Raw genomic sequence first — 14,243 nt, forward strand, 5'->3', positions numbered from 1 at the left:
TGTGTGTGCACACAGCAGTTTAGGGGTTGGATGGGGGCCCAGGGGAGTGACAGGCTCTGGGTCCCCTTTGCTGTAGCCCTGGCAGCAGAGTTGGGGGCTGAGGAGGCCCCTTGGCAGGAGCTGGCAGCTGTGCAGGGCTGAGGAGGTGGAGGAAAAAAAAAAGGTAGCCCCAGGTTTTGGGTGGGGACCACAGCGTGTTGTGGGAAACAGGGTGGGGGTCATAGTCCACGAGACCTGGACGAGCACTATGGGAGGCATCTGAGATTTAGAGGGCCAGGCAGATCAGCTCATGGGAGAAGAGACCCCTCGACTTGACAGGGGAAGGGGCTGCATGCCAGGGGTAGGAGGCAGGCAGGGGGGAAGGGAGTCGGTGGGCCAGCCCTGGGGTATATAGCCTAGCTTAGGGGAAGGGGGCCTGGGAGTAACAGGGTGCAGCCTTCTCTTCGCATTATGTGAGCTGCTCCCCCACCCTGCCCACACTGCCTCTCGGCTTTCATCCCCAGTAGGGGCCTGGGAAGGGCTGGGAGGAAGAAAGCCTTGGGCTGGGGCCCATGAATGGAGCCCGGGTACACACTGGGCCTCTCCCCTGAATCCTGGCTTGTTCTGGGCTTAATTAGCGAGTAGCTCAGGGGCACTTGCTTTTCTATTCAGGAAAGGGGCACAGTACCATGGAAACAGGGCTGAGTCCCCAGGCAGGCATGGTGTACGAGGGCTGGCTGTCAGGGCTGTGCAGCCTGGCTCCTGGGAGTCATGGGAAGGGTGCACCAGCCAAAGGCATGAGCGGCCACCCAGAGCAGACAGACCAGTCGGGTCCTCCTCCTTACCCATTTGTATTCTGAACTCAGTGCCCAAGGACCAAGGTCCTTGGTGTCACCTTTTTTCCTAGGTTCCCTGGGACTTGCAGAAATATCCTGCTTAAATCTGTCTTGGTCAGGATCATGGAGATACACAGTTGTTTTTAAATATTTGTATTCAATTTCTGAGACAGTGTTTTGTACTTTTGCTGCGATCAGTCCTGAACTTTTTTTTTTTTTTTTCTGGTCCTGGGGCTTGAACTCAGGACCTGGGCTCTGTCCCGGAGCCTCTCTGTGCTCAAGGCTAGTGCTCTACCACTTGAGCCACAGCATCACTTCTGGCTTTTTCTGTTTATGTGGTGCTGAGGAATTGAACCCAGGGCTTCATTCATTCTAGGCAAGCACTCTACCACTAATCTATATTCACAGCCCAGCCTTGAATTCTGTCTCTGCCTCCTAAGTAGTTGAAATCACACATCCAACTTTTGTTTTTATTTACTTTTTTTTTTCTTTTTTTTGGTCGGTCATGGGGCTTGAACTCTGGGCCTGGGCACTGTCCCTTAGCTCTTCAGCTCAAGGCGAGCGCGCTACCACTTGAGCTACAGCGCCACTTCCGGTTTTCTGGTGGTTTATTGGAGATAGGAGTCTCACAGTCTTTCCTGCCCGGGCTGGCTTTGAACCGCGATCCTCAGATCTCAGCCTCCTGAGTAGCTAGGATTACAGGCGTGAGCCACCAGCGCCCGGCTTCTTCTTCTTCTTTTTTTTTTTTTTTTGCTGATCATGGGGCCTGAACTCTGGGTCTGGGTGCTGTCCCTCAGCTCTTCAGCTCAAGGTTAGCACTCTACCCCTTGAGCCACAGCGCCACTTCTGGCTTTTTTCTTTTTGCTTATGTGGTGCTGAGGAATTAAACCTAGGGCCTCAGGCACGCAAGGCAAGCGCTCTACCACTGAGCCACCTTCCCAGCCCTTTTATTTTTTGAGACAGAGTCTTGCTACATAGCCCAGGCTAGCCTGGTACTATCAGTTCTTCTGCCTCTATCTTCTAGGTGCTTGGATTATAAATATGTGCTACAACAGCTGGCTCAGTCTTTGTTGTTGCTGCTTTGGGGGCTTGAACTCAGGGCCTGGCTGCTGTCCTGGGCTCTTTTGCTAAAGACTAGCACTTTGGGCCATAGCACCACTTCCAGTTTTCTGGTGGAAGCCTGGATTGGCTTCCAACCTCGATCCTCAGATCTCAGCCTCCTGAGTAGCTAGGATTACAGGCTTGGGCCACTGTTACCCAGCTTGGCCTCACAGTTTTTAAGAAGGTCCCAGGCTCCTTCCAGACCAAGCAGGGAGAATTCCCTAGGAATGGGCAGGAGTGTCTGTCTGTGCATGTGTGTGGTGTGCAAATTAATATCTTTGTGTATATTTAGACTCCTAGTCTCAAGGCTCCAGGGCAGATTTTACTCCTTCCTCTCCTCCCACCAACTGTAATGCTTAGGCTGAGCGTCACGAGATCACAGATGGTAGCTGTGAAGACTGTGGCAGCAGCGGGGTTGGTACAGAAGCATCTGTGGACAGTCTGTGGACAGTGCCTTCTCACAGCTCCTTGTAACTCCACTGCAAAACTCCATCTGCAAAACCCAAGTTTCCTTAGGAACCATTTATCAGCTGGACACAGGGTGACCGGGTGCAAATGACAGAGCCCATGTGTAAGCCCCTGAGGGGCTCAAACCCTGCCGGGGCCTGGGAGCCAAAGCCCTGGTAGGCAGCTGCAAGGGAGGAAGCCACAGATGCACCTGGCCTGTCCAATTAAGTATTAGAAAACAAAACCCCGAGCCAGGTACTGGTGGCTCACGCCTGTAATCCTAGCTACTCAGGAGGCTGAGATATGAGGATCATGGTTCAAAGCCAGTCCAGGCAGGAAACTCTGTTGAGACTCTTATCTCCAATAAACCACCAGAAAACTGGAAGTGGCGCTGTGGCTCAAGTGGTAGAGTGCTAGCCTTGAGCTGAAGAGCTGAGGGACAACGCCCAGGCCCAGAGTTCAAGACCCAGGACCGGACCCCAAAAATAAAAAAAAAGTATTCTAAATAAAAATGTGGACAATGTGGATCCCCTTCTAACTGTATGTCAGGCATGTAAGGCAGCCTCTTCCTCACATCTCAGCCACTCCTCCAGCTCTGAGTCAAGAGCTTGACATGTCAGGCCGCACAGGCAAACTTATTGAATGGGTGCTGCCCAACCCTGCCCTGTGCCCAGTGAGGTAGCTGGCACAATGGAGGCAGGGCCAGCAGGTTCCCAGCACCACAGGGAAATAGTCAGATGGGCCCCATTGCTCCTGTGTAGTCTCCTGCCCTCAGTTTCTGATCCACGTCCCGGGAACCTTTGCAATTAGCCAGGTTAGGGTGGAATTTTTATTTAGACCATGAAGGTTAGAGTGCGTTTCACAGAAGGTATTTATATCTTCAAAGATGAAGCTCAGCTCAGTGTATTATGTTGGTAGATCGGAGCCAGGTCTTTTTTTTTTTTTGAAGTGGGATTTTAATCTTTTTGGAAGGAAGGTTTTGGTCTATCTGCTGGATAGAAGTCTCAGTCCTCATTTCCTTTGTCAGGAGACAAAAATAGATATTCATCAGACAGAAGGCAGCCAGCACCTGCACTCAGGGTCATTTGAATCTGGTCCCTCCCTCCTGGTCTCCACAGACCCAGCCAACAAGCTCCCACTGTCACGCCATTCCAGCTAAATGCCAGGGGCCAGGCTCAGGGAATCTAGCTGTTTGTTTTTGCTCTGCCAGCTAACCTTTTTAAAGTTTTGTACAGTCCAGGGGCTTGAACCTAGGGCATAAGCAGTGTCCTTTAGCTTTTTTTTTTTTTTTCCCACTCAAGGCTACTGCCCTACCAGTTTTGAGCCACAGCTCCACTTACGGCTTCTTAGTGGTTAATTGGAGAGAAGCTCTGACTTTCCTGCCCAGGTTGGCTTTGAGCTATCTATGCTTCAGCCTCCTGAGTACCTAGGATTAGGAAGTGGCGCTGTGGCTCAAGTGGTAGAGTGCTCGCCTTGAGCTGAAGAGTGCAAGGACAGCGCCCAAGCCCAGAGTTCAAGCCCCACGACAAAAAAAAAAAAAAAAAAAAAAAAAAATCTGAGTACTTAGGATTACAGGTGTGAGCCACTGGTGACTGCCTCTGGAAGGTTGTTCTACAATAGACTGCCTACCCAGCTTGTAGCAGGTAGTTTTGCTCCAGCTCTTTAAGTTCAAGGGCACATTAGCTCCCACCACAAGTGTACACACTTGGACCTAGTTTGGCCCTTACCGCTGAGGTCCAGGCATCTCCTGGACTCTGCTCCTGAACTCCCCCAAGGCTGTCAGGCTCCACCCCAGGCCTTCCTCACCCCCAGGTCCCCATGCTGTGAACTGCACCCCCACAATTTAAATTCCTGGTTCCCTGGCCTGCTCCCACTGAAGCCAGCAGCAGTGGCCTGCCCCCCAGGCCCTGGAGATACTCCCAGTAACTGGGCATGGATGACCCCCAGCACTGGTCATCAACTGAAGTACAGGCTTGAGGTACGGTCATTTATTGAGGTAGCTTCAGGATGGAATGTTTGCATAGGTAACAGCACTGGGCCAGAGACAGCCAGGGACATGTACATATTTACAGTTCTGGGGAAAACTCAAGCCTTGGGCCATGCCTGACCTTCTTCTCCCTCTGCCCTGGACCAGGTACCTACAGGTCAGGTCATAGGTCCAGGGCCAAGCCTGACCTTCTCCTCCCTCTACCCTGGGCCAGACACCTAGTCAGGCTGCAGGACCTGGGGACGTGCAGATTTGCCTAAGGCCTAAGCCCTGCCCTGAGCCCCCTCTCCGGAAGCGGAAGAGTGCGAATCTGCCTGACCAAGGGCGTCCTGAGGTTAAATTTCCCCTGGCTTTGTCACCCATAGCTTAGGGCAGAGTGGCCGTGACAGAGTCGAGGCCCCCTCCAGCAGCGCTAGACACTGCAGCGCCACCGTGTCACCCTCTTGTGCTTTTAAGGGTGGCATGGGCGCGCCTTTCAGCTGTGCCTGGTCCCATCCCAGGCTGGGCAGTTGGAACTCCCCCTTCCTGGCCTCCCTCCCTGAGGCTCCCATTCCCAAATAGCCAGGGGCACCCATCCAAGGGGCCAGTGGAGTCCAGTGTGCCCTAAGTTGTCCCGAGAGGCTTGTCAGCCTCTGTGGAGCCTCTGGGGAGCTCTGTGGGGACTGGGCCACAGGGCCTGGGCTACATGTGGGGCTGCTCAGCCTTGAGCACACCTGAGTCCTCCCCTTTTCTCCCTGGCTGATGTCAGGACTGAAGCTCTGGGCTCCGCATAGGAGCTGCTGGCTTCTGAAGGTCCAGGTGGTGTGGCATTAGCTTAGGACACAGGAGCTGTCCCTAGGCAACAGCCACCTCCTGGCCCTGCCTTCCTGTAGGGTGACCCCCTCCCCCCCACTGCTGATCTCGCAGTCACAGTGATGCTCTGTATTCTTGTAGTGTTCGCCCACCATGGCAGGTCCCACCCACAATCCTGCCTACAAAGGGCAGTGCCCACAGGGAGGGGGTGGCAAGGAGCTCATCTGGGGACATGTGTGCGTGTGCATGTGTGTGCGTGTGTGTGTGTGTGTGTGGCTTTGCCTAGCCTGTGAAGTGGGCTTGCTGCGGCAGGGGTGATGGGTGGGCAGGCAGGGGTGGGGGAGGTGTGGGGAGTCCCACTCACTCCCCTAAAAGCGTTTGTCTGCTGGGAAAGGTCAGAGGTCCTGGCTAGTGATGATATCACAGCATTGGCTGGGATAATGATGCTCCTCCCGGGTCACAGGTCAAGGTCAGGTAGAAAAGTGCTGCCTGACTGGTCTTTGCAGGACGCCCTGCGGCTCCGGATTCTGGGACAAAGTTCTGAACTGCAGCCAGAGTGGAGTGAGGTGGGAGGTGGCCACCGGGCCTTCTCCACAGAAAGGCACTACTGGCAGGGACCCTCAAAGGGAGAACGGCAGGAGCACGCTGAGGTGAGGCTGTGGGTGGGACGCAGGCTGTTCTGTCTCTCCAGTGCCAGCTTCCCCAGAGCACGCCTTGTCCTTTGCCCCTGGCCTGTCCCTGGCAGCCCTTGGCCTGGAGACAGCAGCTGGGGCCTAGAAGGGGGAGGAGTTATTCTTCATGGGCAGAGAGGGCGCGATGATGATGTCATCATCAGAGTCAGAGGTGCTGTCGTCCACAGGCAGGGGTGAGGTGGGCTGTGGGTCTGGAGGAAAGGGCTCCGCTGAAATGAACCAGAGTGGGAGGGGTTAGCAAGCAGTCAAGGGGCCATCCCCAGTGCCCCCAGCCCCCAAGGCAAGAGTGCAGCCCCACCTGAGGCAGCAAGTTGAGGGCAGGGCCTGGAGGCCTGCTTACATCCCCACATGGCCCCGCTGCTCTCCCCGAGCTCTGAGGAGCTGGGCCATTCCCTGAGATCAGAACACTTGCAGAGGGACGTGGGTGACAGGAGGCAAGGGTCTCGTGCTGGAGGCGTGGCCTTGAGGCTACCAGTCAGGGACAGCTGAGGGTTCGTCCCTGGATGCCACTTCTCCACACCAGCTCCTTTCTAGGATGGGGACAGGCAACAGGAATGCCACCCTCGATGGCAATGGAGAAAGGAAGGGAGAAGGAAGGGCAGGAGTTCCACAGCCAAGAGCCTCACTCTTGCCAGCCTTCCCTGGCTCACACCTATCATCTGAGCTACTTGGGAGGCTGGGATTGTTAGGATCAATATTTGAGGCCAGCCTGGGCAGAAAAAATGTCCTCAATGGAGGGGTGGACCAGGTGGTGTGCATTTGCTCTCCTCGCTGCTGGCCTGCACCAGGCCAGAAAATGCTAACTCTCAAAAATAACAAGCAAAAGCCAGAAATGGAGCTGGGCACTGGTGACTCATGTCTGTAATCCTAGCTACTCAGGAGGCTAAGATCTGAGGATAATGGTTCAAAGCCAGCCTGGGCAGGAAAGTCTGTGAGACTCATCTCCAGTTAACCACCAGAAAACCGGAAGTGGCCCTGTGGGCTCCAGTGGTAGAGTGATAGCCTTAACTGAAGAGCTCAGGGACAGGACCCAGGTCCAGAGTTCAAGTGCTAAGAATACTTACTTTCTTCTTCTAGAGGGGGTAAAAAAGTTGCTGGATATTATTGCCTCAAGCCTGCAATCCTAGCTGCTCAGGAGGCTGAGATATGAGGGTCACATTTCAAAGCCAGGGCAGGAAAATCCATGACTTATCTCCAATTAACCACCAAAAAGCCATAAGTGGATCTGTGACTCAAGTCATTTAGTGATGTCCTTGAGCAAAACATCTCAGGGGTAGCACCCAGGCCCTGAGTTTAAGCCCTAAGACTGGCATACAAAAAAAAAAAAGCTGGCAGTAGAAGCATGGTTCAAGTGGTAGAATGCCAGTCCTAAGTGAAAAAGCTAAGGGACAGCATTGAGGCTCTGAGTTCAAGCCCCAGCACTAGCATAAAAGAAACAAAACAAAAACCATAACCAATCCAGTGCTAATGCCTGGCACCAGGCATTATTAGAGGTAGCAGTGGCTCATGTCTGTGATTCTAACTACTCAGGAGGCTGAGACCTGTAGTATTGTGGTTTGAAGACAGCCTGAGTAGAAAAGTTCACTAGAATCCATCTGCAGAATAACCCCAGAAAGCAGGGCTGAGCTGGATATTGGTGGCTCACACCTGTTAGTCTTAGCTACTCTGGAGGCTAAGATCTGAGGATTGCAGTTTGAGGCCAGCCTGGGCAGGAAATTCTGTAAGTCTCTTATCTCCAATAAGCCAGAAAACCAGAAGTGGAACTGTGGCTCAAAAAGGTAGAGTACTAACCTTGAATGAAAAAGCTCAAGTACAGCACCCAGGCCCTGAGTTCAAGCCCCACAACTGATCAAAAAAAGCATGGTTGGAGGCATAGCTCAAATAGTAGAATGACAGCTGAGCAAGTATAAGGCCCAAGTACTGACCCCCTCAAAAAACCATAATTGTCTGGGTGCTGGTGGCTCACACCTGTAATCCTAGCTACTCAGGAGGCTGAGATCTGAGGATCACGGTTCAAAGCCAGCCCAGGCAGGAAAGTCCTTGAGATTCTTTTCTTTTCTTTTTTTTTTGGGTCCGGTCGTGGGGCCTGAACTCTGGGCCTGGGCGCTGTCCCTCAGCTCTTCATCTCAAGGCCAGCACTCTACCACTTGAGCCATAGCGCCACTTCCGGCTTTTTTCTTTTTGCTTATGTGGTGCTGAGGAATCAAACCCAGGGCCTCAGACATGCAAGGCAAGCGCTCTACCACTGAGCCACCTTCCCAGCCCTGAGATTCTTATCTCCAATAAACCACCAGAAAACTGGAAGTTACGCTGTGGCACAAGTGGTAGAGTACTAGTCTTGAGCTGAAGAACTGAATGACAGCACCCAGGTCCAGAGTTCAAGCCCCACAACCAAAAAACCAAAAACCAAAACCACATAATTAGCTCTTCAGGCATGGTGACCACTGCCTTGGGCAGTTTAGGCAGAAGGATTGTGCATTTGAGGCCAGACTGGGCTACACCACTGCATTGTCTCCAAACCCCACCACCAGAGGGGGCCCAGAGAAGGGCGTGGTTTACACTCTGCAAATGGGCTTGTGACTTCCATGTCTGACCTGGACGTCTGCCATGTCTGAGCTGGTACCTGCGGTTGGGTGGCTGAATCTACCATTTTAAGGTCATGAAAGGGCAACATACACAGACACTTCAGTCCTGTCCAAATACTCTAAAGGTCACCAGACAGCGGGTCTGGTGAGATCAGAATAAACCAGGACTTTGGAGAACAGCCTTCTGGGTACTGAGGGCTCCGGTGTCTGCTGGGTTTCGTTTCCTGAGCTTTGCAGATGGGGATTTGAAGATAGTACCAAAGTTCAGTGTTTACTAGTTCTGACAAAGTTAGAAAAGCAATGGCTTGGGGGTGGGGGAGAGGAAGACAAAATGTTATTTCAAACATGATGTCCAGGCTTGTACTAGTGGCTCACACTTGTAATGCTATTCAGGAAACTGAGCCCTGGAGGATTGAGGGTTTTTGTTTTGGCTTTTTGTTGTTGTTGTTGAGGCTTGAATTTCAGGCCTGGGCACTGTCCCTCAGCTCTTTAGCTCAAGGCTAGTAGTGTTCTACCACATGAGCCACAATACCACTTCCAGTTTTCTGGTGGTTTATTGGTGATAAAGAGTTTCACAGACTTTCCTGCCCGGGCTGGCTTTGAACCACAATCCTCAGATCTCAGCTTCCTGAGTAGCTAGGATTACAAGTGTGAGCTACTGGCGCCCAGCTTTAAAAGTTTTGTTTTTTTTTTTCTGTTGTTGTTTTTTTTTTAAACTGCATTGTTTTTGTCTTTTCTTTTTCTTTTTAGCACTGGGGATGGAACCCAGGATGTTGTACTTGTTAGGCAAGCGCTTTGCCACTGAGCTACATCCCAGTCTGAGGACTGAGGTTTGAAGCTAGCCAGAGTAGAAAAGTCTGTGAGACTGCATCTCCAAGTAACCAGCAAAAAATCTGGACTGGAGGTATGGCTCCGGAGGTTGAGCACCAGCCTTGAGCAAAAGAAGCCTCTAGAAAGTGCTAGGCCCTGAGTTCAAGCCCTGGTATGGGACAAACCAACAATCACAACTAAACATGGTGTCTGGCCTGGGAAGGTCTCCAGGATGGGCTCCTACAGGTAGGATCAGGGCATGCCCGAGGCACAGAGGGGCCTGGCCAGGCTGCGGGCACGAAGGATGGGGTAGGTCACAGCTTTATCCTCACTGTGGGACCTTTTGCCCTCAGAGAACAGGGTAACTCAATGTGGAAGAAATAGTTGTACTGTCAAAGTTTGTAGAATTCACGAACTTTACAGACCAAGATAATGACATTTTGCCTTGTGAAGGTTAAAATGTGTTTATAACTTTAAGTATCACTGCCCTACAATACTGTGAAATCTATGTAATCATTTAATCTCAATAAAAATTATTATTAACAAAGAGAGAACAGGGTAAATGCTGGAGATAGTACAAACTCCTTACCAGAGAGCAGCTGTGGGCCTGGCGTCTCCCCGGACCCGGGCTGGGGTTCATCCTCTGTGGTCTCCTCACTGCTCATTTCACTCTGCTCCTTATCTGGGGGGACACACAAATGGGGCCTTGTTCTGCACATGTCACTTCCCCCCTGGTCACCATGCATGGTGCAGGTCTTCTCTGAGCTTGCCTCTCCTTTACTGCTACCCAGAAGGCACCTGCAGGACACGTCTCTGTCTAATGATGCCCCAAGTCTCAGGACCACAGAATTGGAGGCGGGGAAGTGACGTTGAGGCCATCTAATCTGCTCCCACTGTGCTGGGGTACAGAGTTGCCAGAGAAGTGGGGTGAGGGGGGCACATGACTCAGGGCCGGCCCAGGGCTTCAATGAGCTCGAGGATTCATTTGTTCTGCCAGCCAGAGAAGGAACAGGGCTTTGCTGGCAGCTGAGCGAGATTCCCATCAGGGCCTGGGCCTGTGTGCAGCTCTAGGAGCTCCACACAGCTCCAGCACCAGAAGGTGCTGCTGGGCTTGAGGAGTGGCTGAGCATGGGGCAGCCCCAGGCGTCTGGAAGGGAACCATGCTTTGTGTTTGAATCTTGGAGGGCTAGCAGCTCCCTACCCCCAGAATGGAAATGGTGTATTACCAGGAGAAACCTCGAAGGAGGGCAGGGAGGTAGCCTCTGGGAGTGTGGCCTGGTCAGCTTTCCTTGGAGACACGGTAGTGGCTGTCTCTTTGCTGGTGGCACTGGAAGAGACAAGGCCTTGGCTGACTTGGGTAGCGCTCACTGATCTGCCAAGGCAGCGGCCTACATAGATGGCCCCACCCCACAGTCCTTACCCACCGGAGCACTCACCTGTACCTGTCCCGGGCCAGGTGCCCCCGGAGGGCGGACTGGATGATGGTGATAGCCTCCTCTTGGCCTGGGCCAGCCTCAGTCTGAGGGGTGGGGCTCGGGACTCGGGGCTCTGGAGGGTGCTGCATGCAACGACAACAGGAGAGAAGCCCTGTGGCGCCCTTGCTGGCCCCAGGGGTGGTGCCTCTCCAGGTGACCCTTCACTGCTTGCCTGACTCAGCAACCTCCAGACACTAGGGAACTCTGGAGGATTTGAGACAGGGTCTTGCTATGCAGCCCGGGCTCCCAGCCTCAGCCTCCCAGTGCTGGGATTATAGGCATGAACCTCCCTGCCTGGCTGGGAGATTTTACAATATACATCTCATCTTCATGAGTTATGATGGGCTGACGTGGGGAACATGACTCCTTATTTTTGGCAGGTTTTTCTTGTGAGGTAGATGCGCTACTCTGTGCCTCTTCAGCCCTCAGAGCATGCAGGCCTCCAAGGTTAAGCTCATCAACCCACCCAGAAGTGCCTCTGCTGGGTTTGCCCAGGGCCACTGGCTGCATCCAGCCCCGATGGTTACCTGGTCCTGCACGTCTGGCGCGGGGGGCGATGTGGAGTCGTGTATGTGGCTGGAGAGCAGCCTGGCCCGCGCAAGGTGTCCCCTGAAAGCCACCTGCAGCGCTACGGTCGCCTGGTGGGAGAGGACAAGCCTTGTGTAAATTCCCTGCAAGCCGGGTAGGAAGAGACTGAGGGAGATGAGCTCATGTAGAAATGTGTGTGTGTGTGTGTGGGGGGGTGTCTAACCTCCTGTGGAGGAGGTACTGGGGGAGTGGTGGTCACAGGATGCCCCAGTACAGGCGCTCACATCCCTGCTTGGACGGTGGTATCTGCACTGTACCCAAGGGGTTTCTCACTCCTCCACCACTGTCCAGCCCAGGCCCCCTGGGCTCTCACCTCAGGCCCCAGGGGCACAGGCTGCAGGTGATGGGCAATCCTGAGGGGTTATTTGTCCCCTCATCCTAGCCTTGGTAGCTTTTTTGAGAAATAAGCCCCCAAGGCCCCAGGCTGCTGCTCTGTGCTTTGGGCAACTGCTGCCAAACACCTGCATCCACTGCCACAGTGACGCAGGAGAGGAAAAGCATGCACGTGGTCCAGAGGTTCAGCTACTTCTGTTACAGCCATCACAAAGACATTTGCCTTCTCCCAAGAAACCAGCAGCCCAGAACTGTGGCTCACCCCACTAATCTCAGTTCTTAGGGGGTAGAGGTTCTCTATAGTTTAACATTTACATGTTTTTCCAAAGTAAAGTTTCACTGTGTAGCTCAGGCTGGCCTCAAATCCTCTCAATCCTCTGGTCTCTCAAGTGACAGGGAAGTTTTTTTGTTTGTTTGTTTTAACTGGAAGAACTAGAGATTGAACTCAGAGACTTGAGTTCCACTGCTTGAGCCACGCCTCCAGCCCAAAGGTATTTTCAACATGCTAACAAGTACATTAGGCTCTCCACTGTAACTTTCTTAGCGGGTACAGCGCAGGGGGGTCTGGGCTAGAATGCTGCCCCCACATCACCCTACACAGAACCGCATTCCCGGTCCATGGAGATGGCACACGAGTGGCGGCTGTCACTCAGGTGTTTCCAAGGCTCCTCTCGTGGCTGGATCACTCCCACCGTGTGGACAGACACATTTATCCATTTACCAGGCTCTGCCTCCACCTCCTCATAGGTACAACTGCTGCCAGCAGAGGTCAAGTTCAAGGTTTCTTGCCAAGCTGCTCCCAGCACTTACCCAGGTCTGGCTTCCTGAGGACGGGCAGAGCCCCAGCTGCATCTTTCACACTGCCAGGGCTTACTACTGACCAGGCTGTGTGTTCTTTTGTTTGGAGACACATCTCACTGGCCTGCCACTCCCGATCCTCCTTCCTAGGCCTCCCAAGTGCTGGGACTACAGGCCTGCCCCACCACACCTGGCTGGGTATTGTTATTTTTAATTGTGGGCATCCTGAGAGAGGTGACTGCTGGCTGTAGCTGGTCTCCCAGCGGCGCCTGCCTCACTGAAGTCAGTGATGAGCAGTATGTGTGCGGCTCAGACTGGAGAGATCATGGCAACGGCATGGAGCTGGAGGCCATGGAAGTGGAAGAAGCTACTCTGTATCATGTGGCATGTACTTTTCTTCAGCCATGTTTGTTGGGGGTGGAAACAGAGAGGGCAGCATGGGGCTCACCAAGGAAGGTACCGGGGCAGGAGTGCCTGAGAACGACAAGGAAGGGGATGCGGCAGGTGTGGTGGGGCTATGTGTGCTGGTATCTGACATGGCCACCAGCCTGCAAGTACAAGGAGGGGACCCCAGGGTGCTGGAGAGGGGCCGAGGGTGACACACTTCTGCAGGGGGCCGGGTTGACCCTGAGGGGCTGAGGCTGAGTATGGGCGCTGATGGTTGCCTCTTGGCCTCAACTCTGGCTGTTCTTCCTGCAGCCTGAGGTGCAGCCGCTGCACCCACCCATCTGGAGGGGCCCCTGCTGCTCCTCCTCACAAGCCCCCAGCACTGAGGGAATGAGCCACTAGCTGGATGGGCACCAAGTCTGGAGCAGGAGATGTTGCGCCCTAGTCAACAGCTTCAGGCTATGGCTGTTCTTTAGAGCCCAGAGCCTGAAGGGGTAGTGGGTGGAGCAGCAGTGTGGAGCCCCGAGGCTGACCTTCCTCTCAGGGATGGAGATGGTAGCCTTGGCTATGGCCAGATGCTGACACATGGTGTCGACAGAGGCCTTGTCCATGGGAAGGAGATAAAGCTTCCAGTCTAGGGGCAGCTCAGAACCACACTGGTGCACCTCTCTTGGCTCCTGTCCCCTCCTTTCATGTCTCAGCCTGCTGCAATGGTCCCCTCAGACCCAATCAACATGGACTTCCTGCCCACGAGGCCGATTCCCTCTCCAGGCCACCTGAGTTCTCGGGGCTTTGACAGGTGTTGGGGACCCTGCGGCCCTTGGCTGGGCTGATGAGGGGTGAGGTGTGCTGAGAGAATAAATAACTGATTTTTTTCTTTTTCTTTTTGGCAGAACTGGGGTTTGAACTCAGAGCCTCGGCTCGACAGGCAGGCACTCTATTGTGGGACCATGCCCTCAGTCCTCTTTGCTTTTTAGCTTGTTTTAGAGAAAAGAGTCTTGTGCTTTTGCCTGGGGTGGCTTTGGGCCCTGCTTGTCCTACTTCTGCTTCTGTTTGTTTGGCACTTTGGCTATTTGATGTTTCTACTACTTATATATTTTAAACATAATGTCAGGGTTTGATTTCACAAATATCAAGACTAGGTCTGTCAGTATCTCTCAGTGATTTCTCTTCAAAGAAAAAACACATCATCTGAAATTGGTAAAAATAATTCTGCTTACCTCATCCAGAATAACTTTTCTTCTCTGAAACAGATTAAAAAAAAAGTTAGCAAGGGTAAGATGAGTTCCTCAGCCAGTTCACCCAAAACCAAGTTGCCCAGGGGTGAGAGGGGGGCAGTGGTGGGAAGCAGGAGGGAGGAGCTGTAAAACAAGGCCGTGCAAGCCACCAGGGCGGCAGAAGGGCATGTGGTGCCCACAATGAGGCCATGCAGG

At 53.2% G+C, this 14,243-nt stretch overlaps 1 protein-coding gene across 9 annotated transcripts in view; it reads right to left on the bottom strand.

Annotated features, from left to right (window-relative positions):
• Positions 1–4,311: 4,311 nt before the first annotated feature.
• The window catches only part of Iqce (IQ motif containing E), a 40,604-nt gene continuing 30,672 nt past the window's right edge, over positions 4,312–14,243 (bottom strand). For all 9 annotated transcript variants that reach the window (XM_070033447.1, XM_070033445.1, XM_070033448.1 and 6 more), the window contains 6 exons: positions 14,031–14,054; positions 11,232–11,342; positions 10,666–10,787; positions 10,456–10,556; positions 9,819–9,911; positions 4,312–6,043 (listed from right to left, as the gene is read on the bottom strand). In XM_070033447.1, the coding sequence (XP_069889548.1) occupies positions 5,916–6,043; positions 9,819–9,911; positions 10,456–10,556; positions 10,666–10,787; positions 11,232–11,342; positions 14,031–14,054 (579 nt within the window). In that variant the 3' untranslated portion in view covers positions 4,312–5,915. The remainder of the gene's footprint in view (positions 6,044–9,818; positions 9,912–10,455; positions 10,557–10,665; positions 10,788–11,231; positions 11,343–14,030; positions 14,055–14,243) is intronic.

The sequence above is a fragment of the Dipodomys merriami genome, unplaced genomic scaffold (genome assembly GCF_024711535.1).
Source record: "Dipodomys merriami isolate MVZ:Mamm:240054 unplaced genomic scaffold, mDipMer1.0.p SCAF_22, whole genome shotgun sequence".
Classification (NCBI taxonomy): Eukaryota; Metazoa; Chordata; class Mammalia; order Rodentia; family Heteromyidae; genus Dipodomys; species Dipodomys merriami.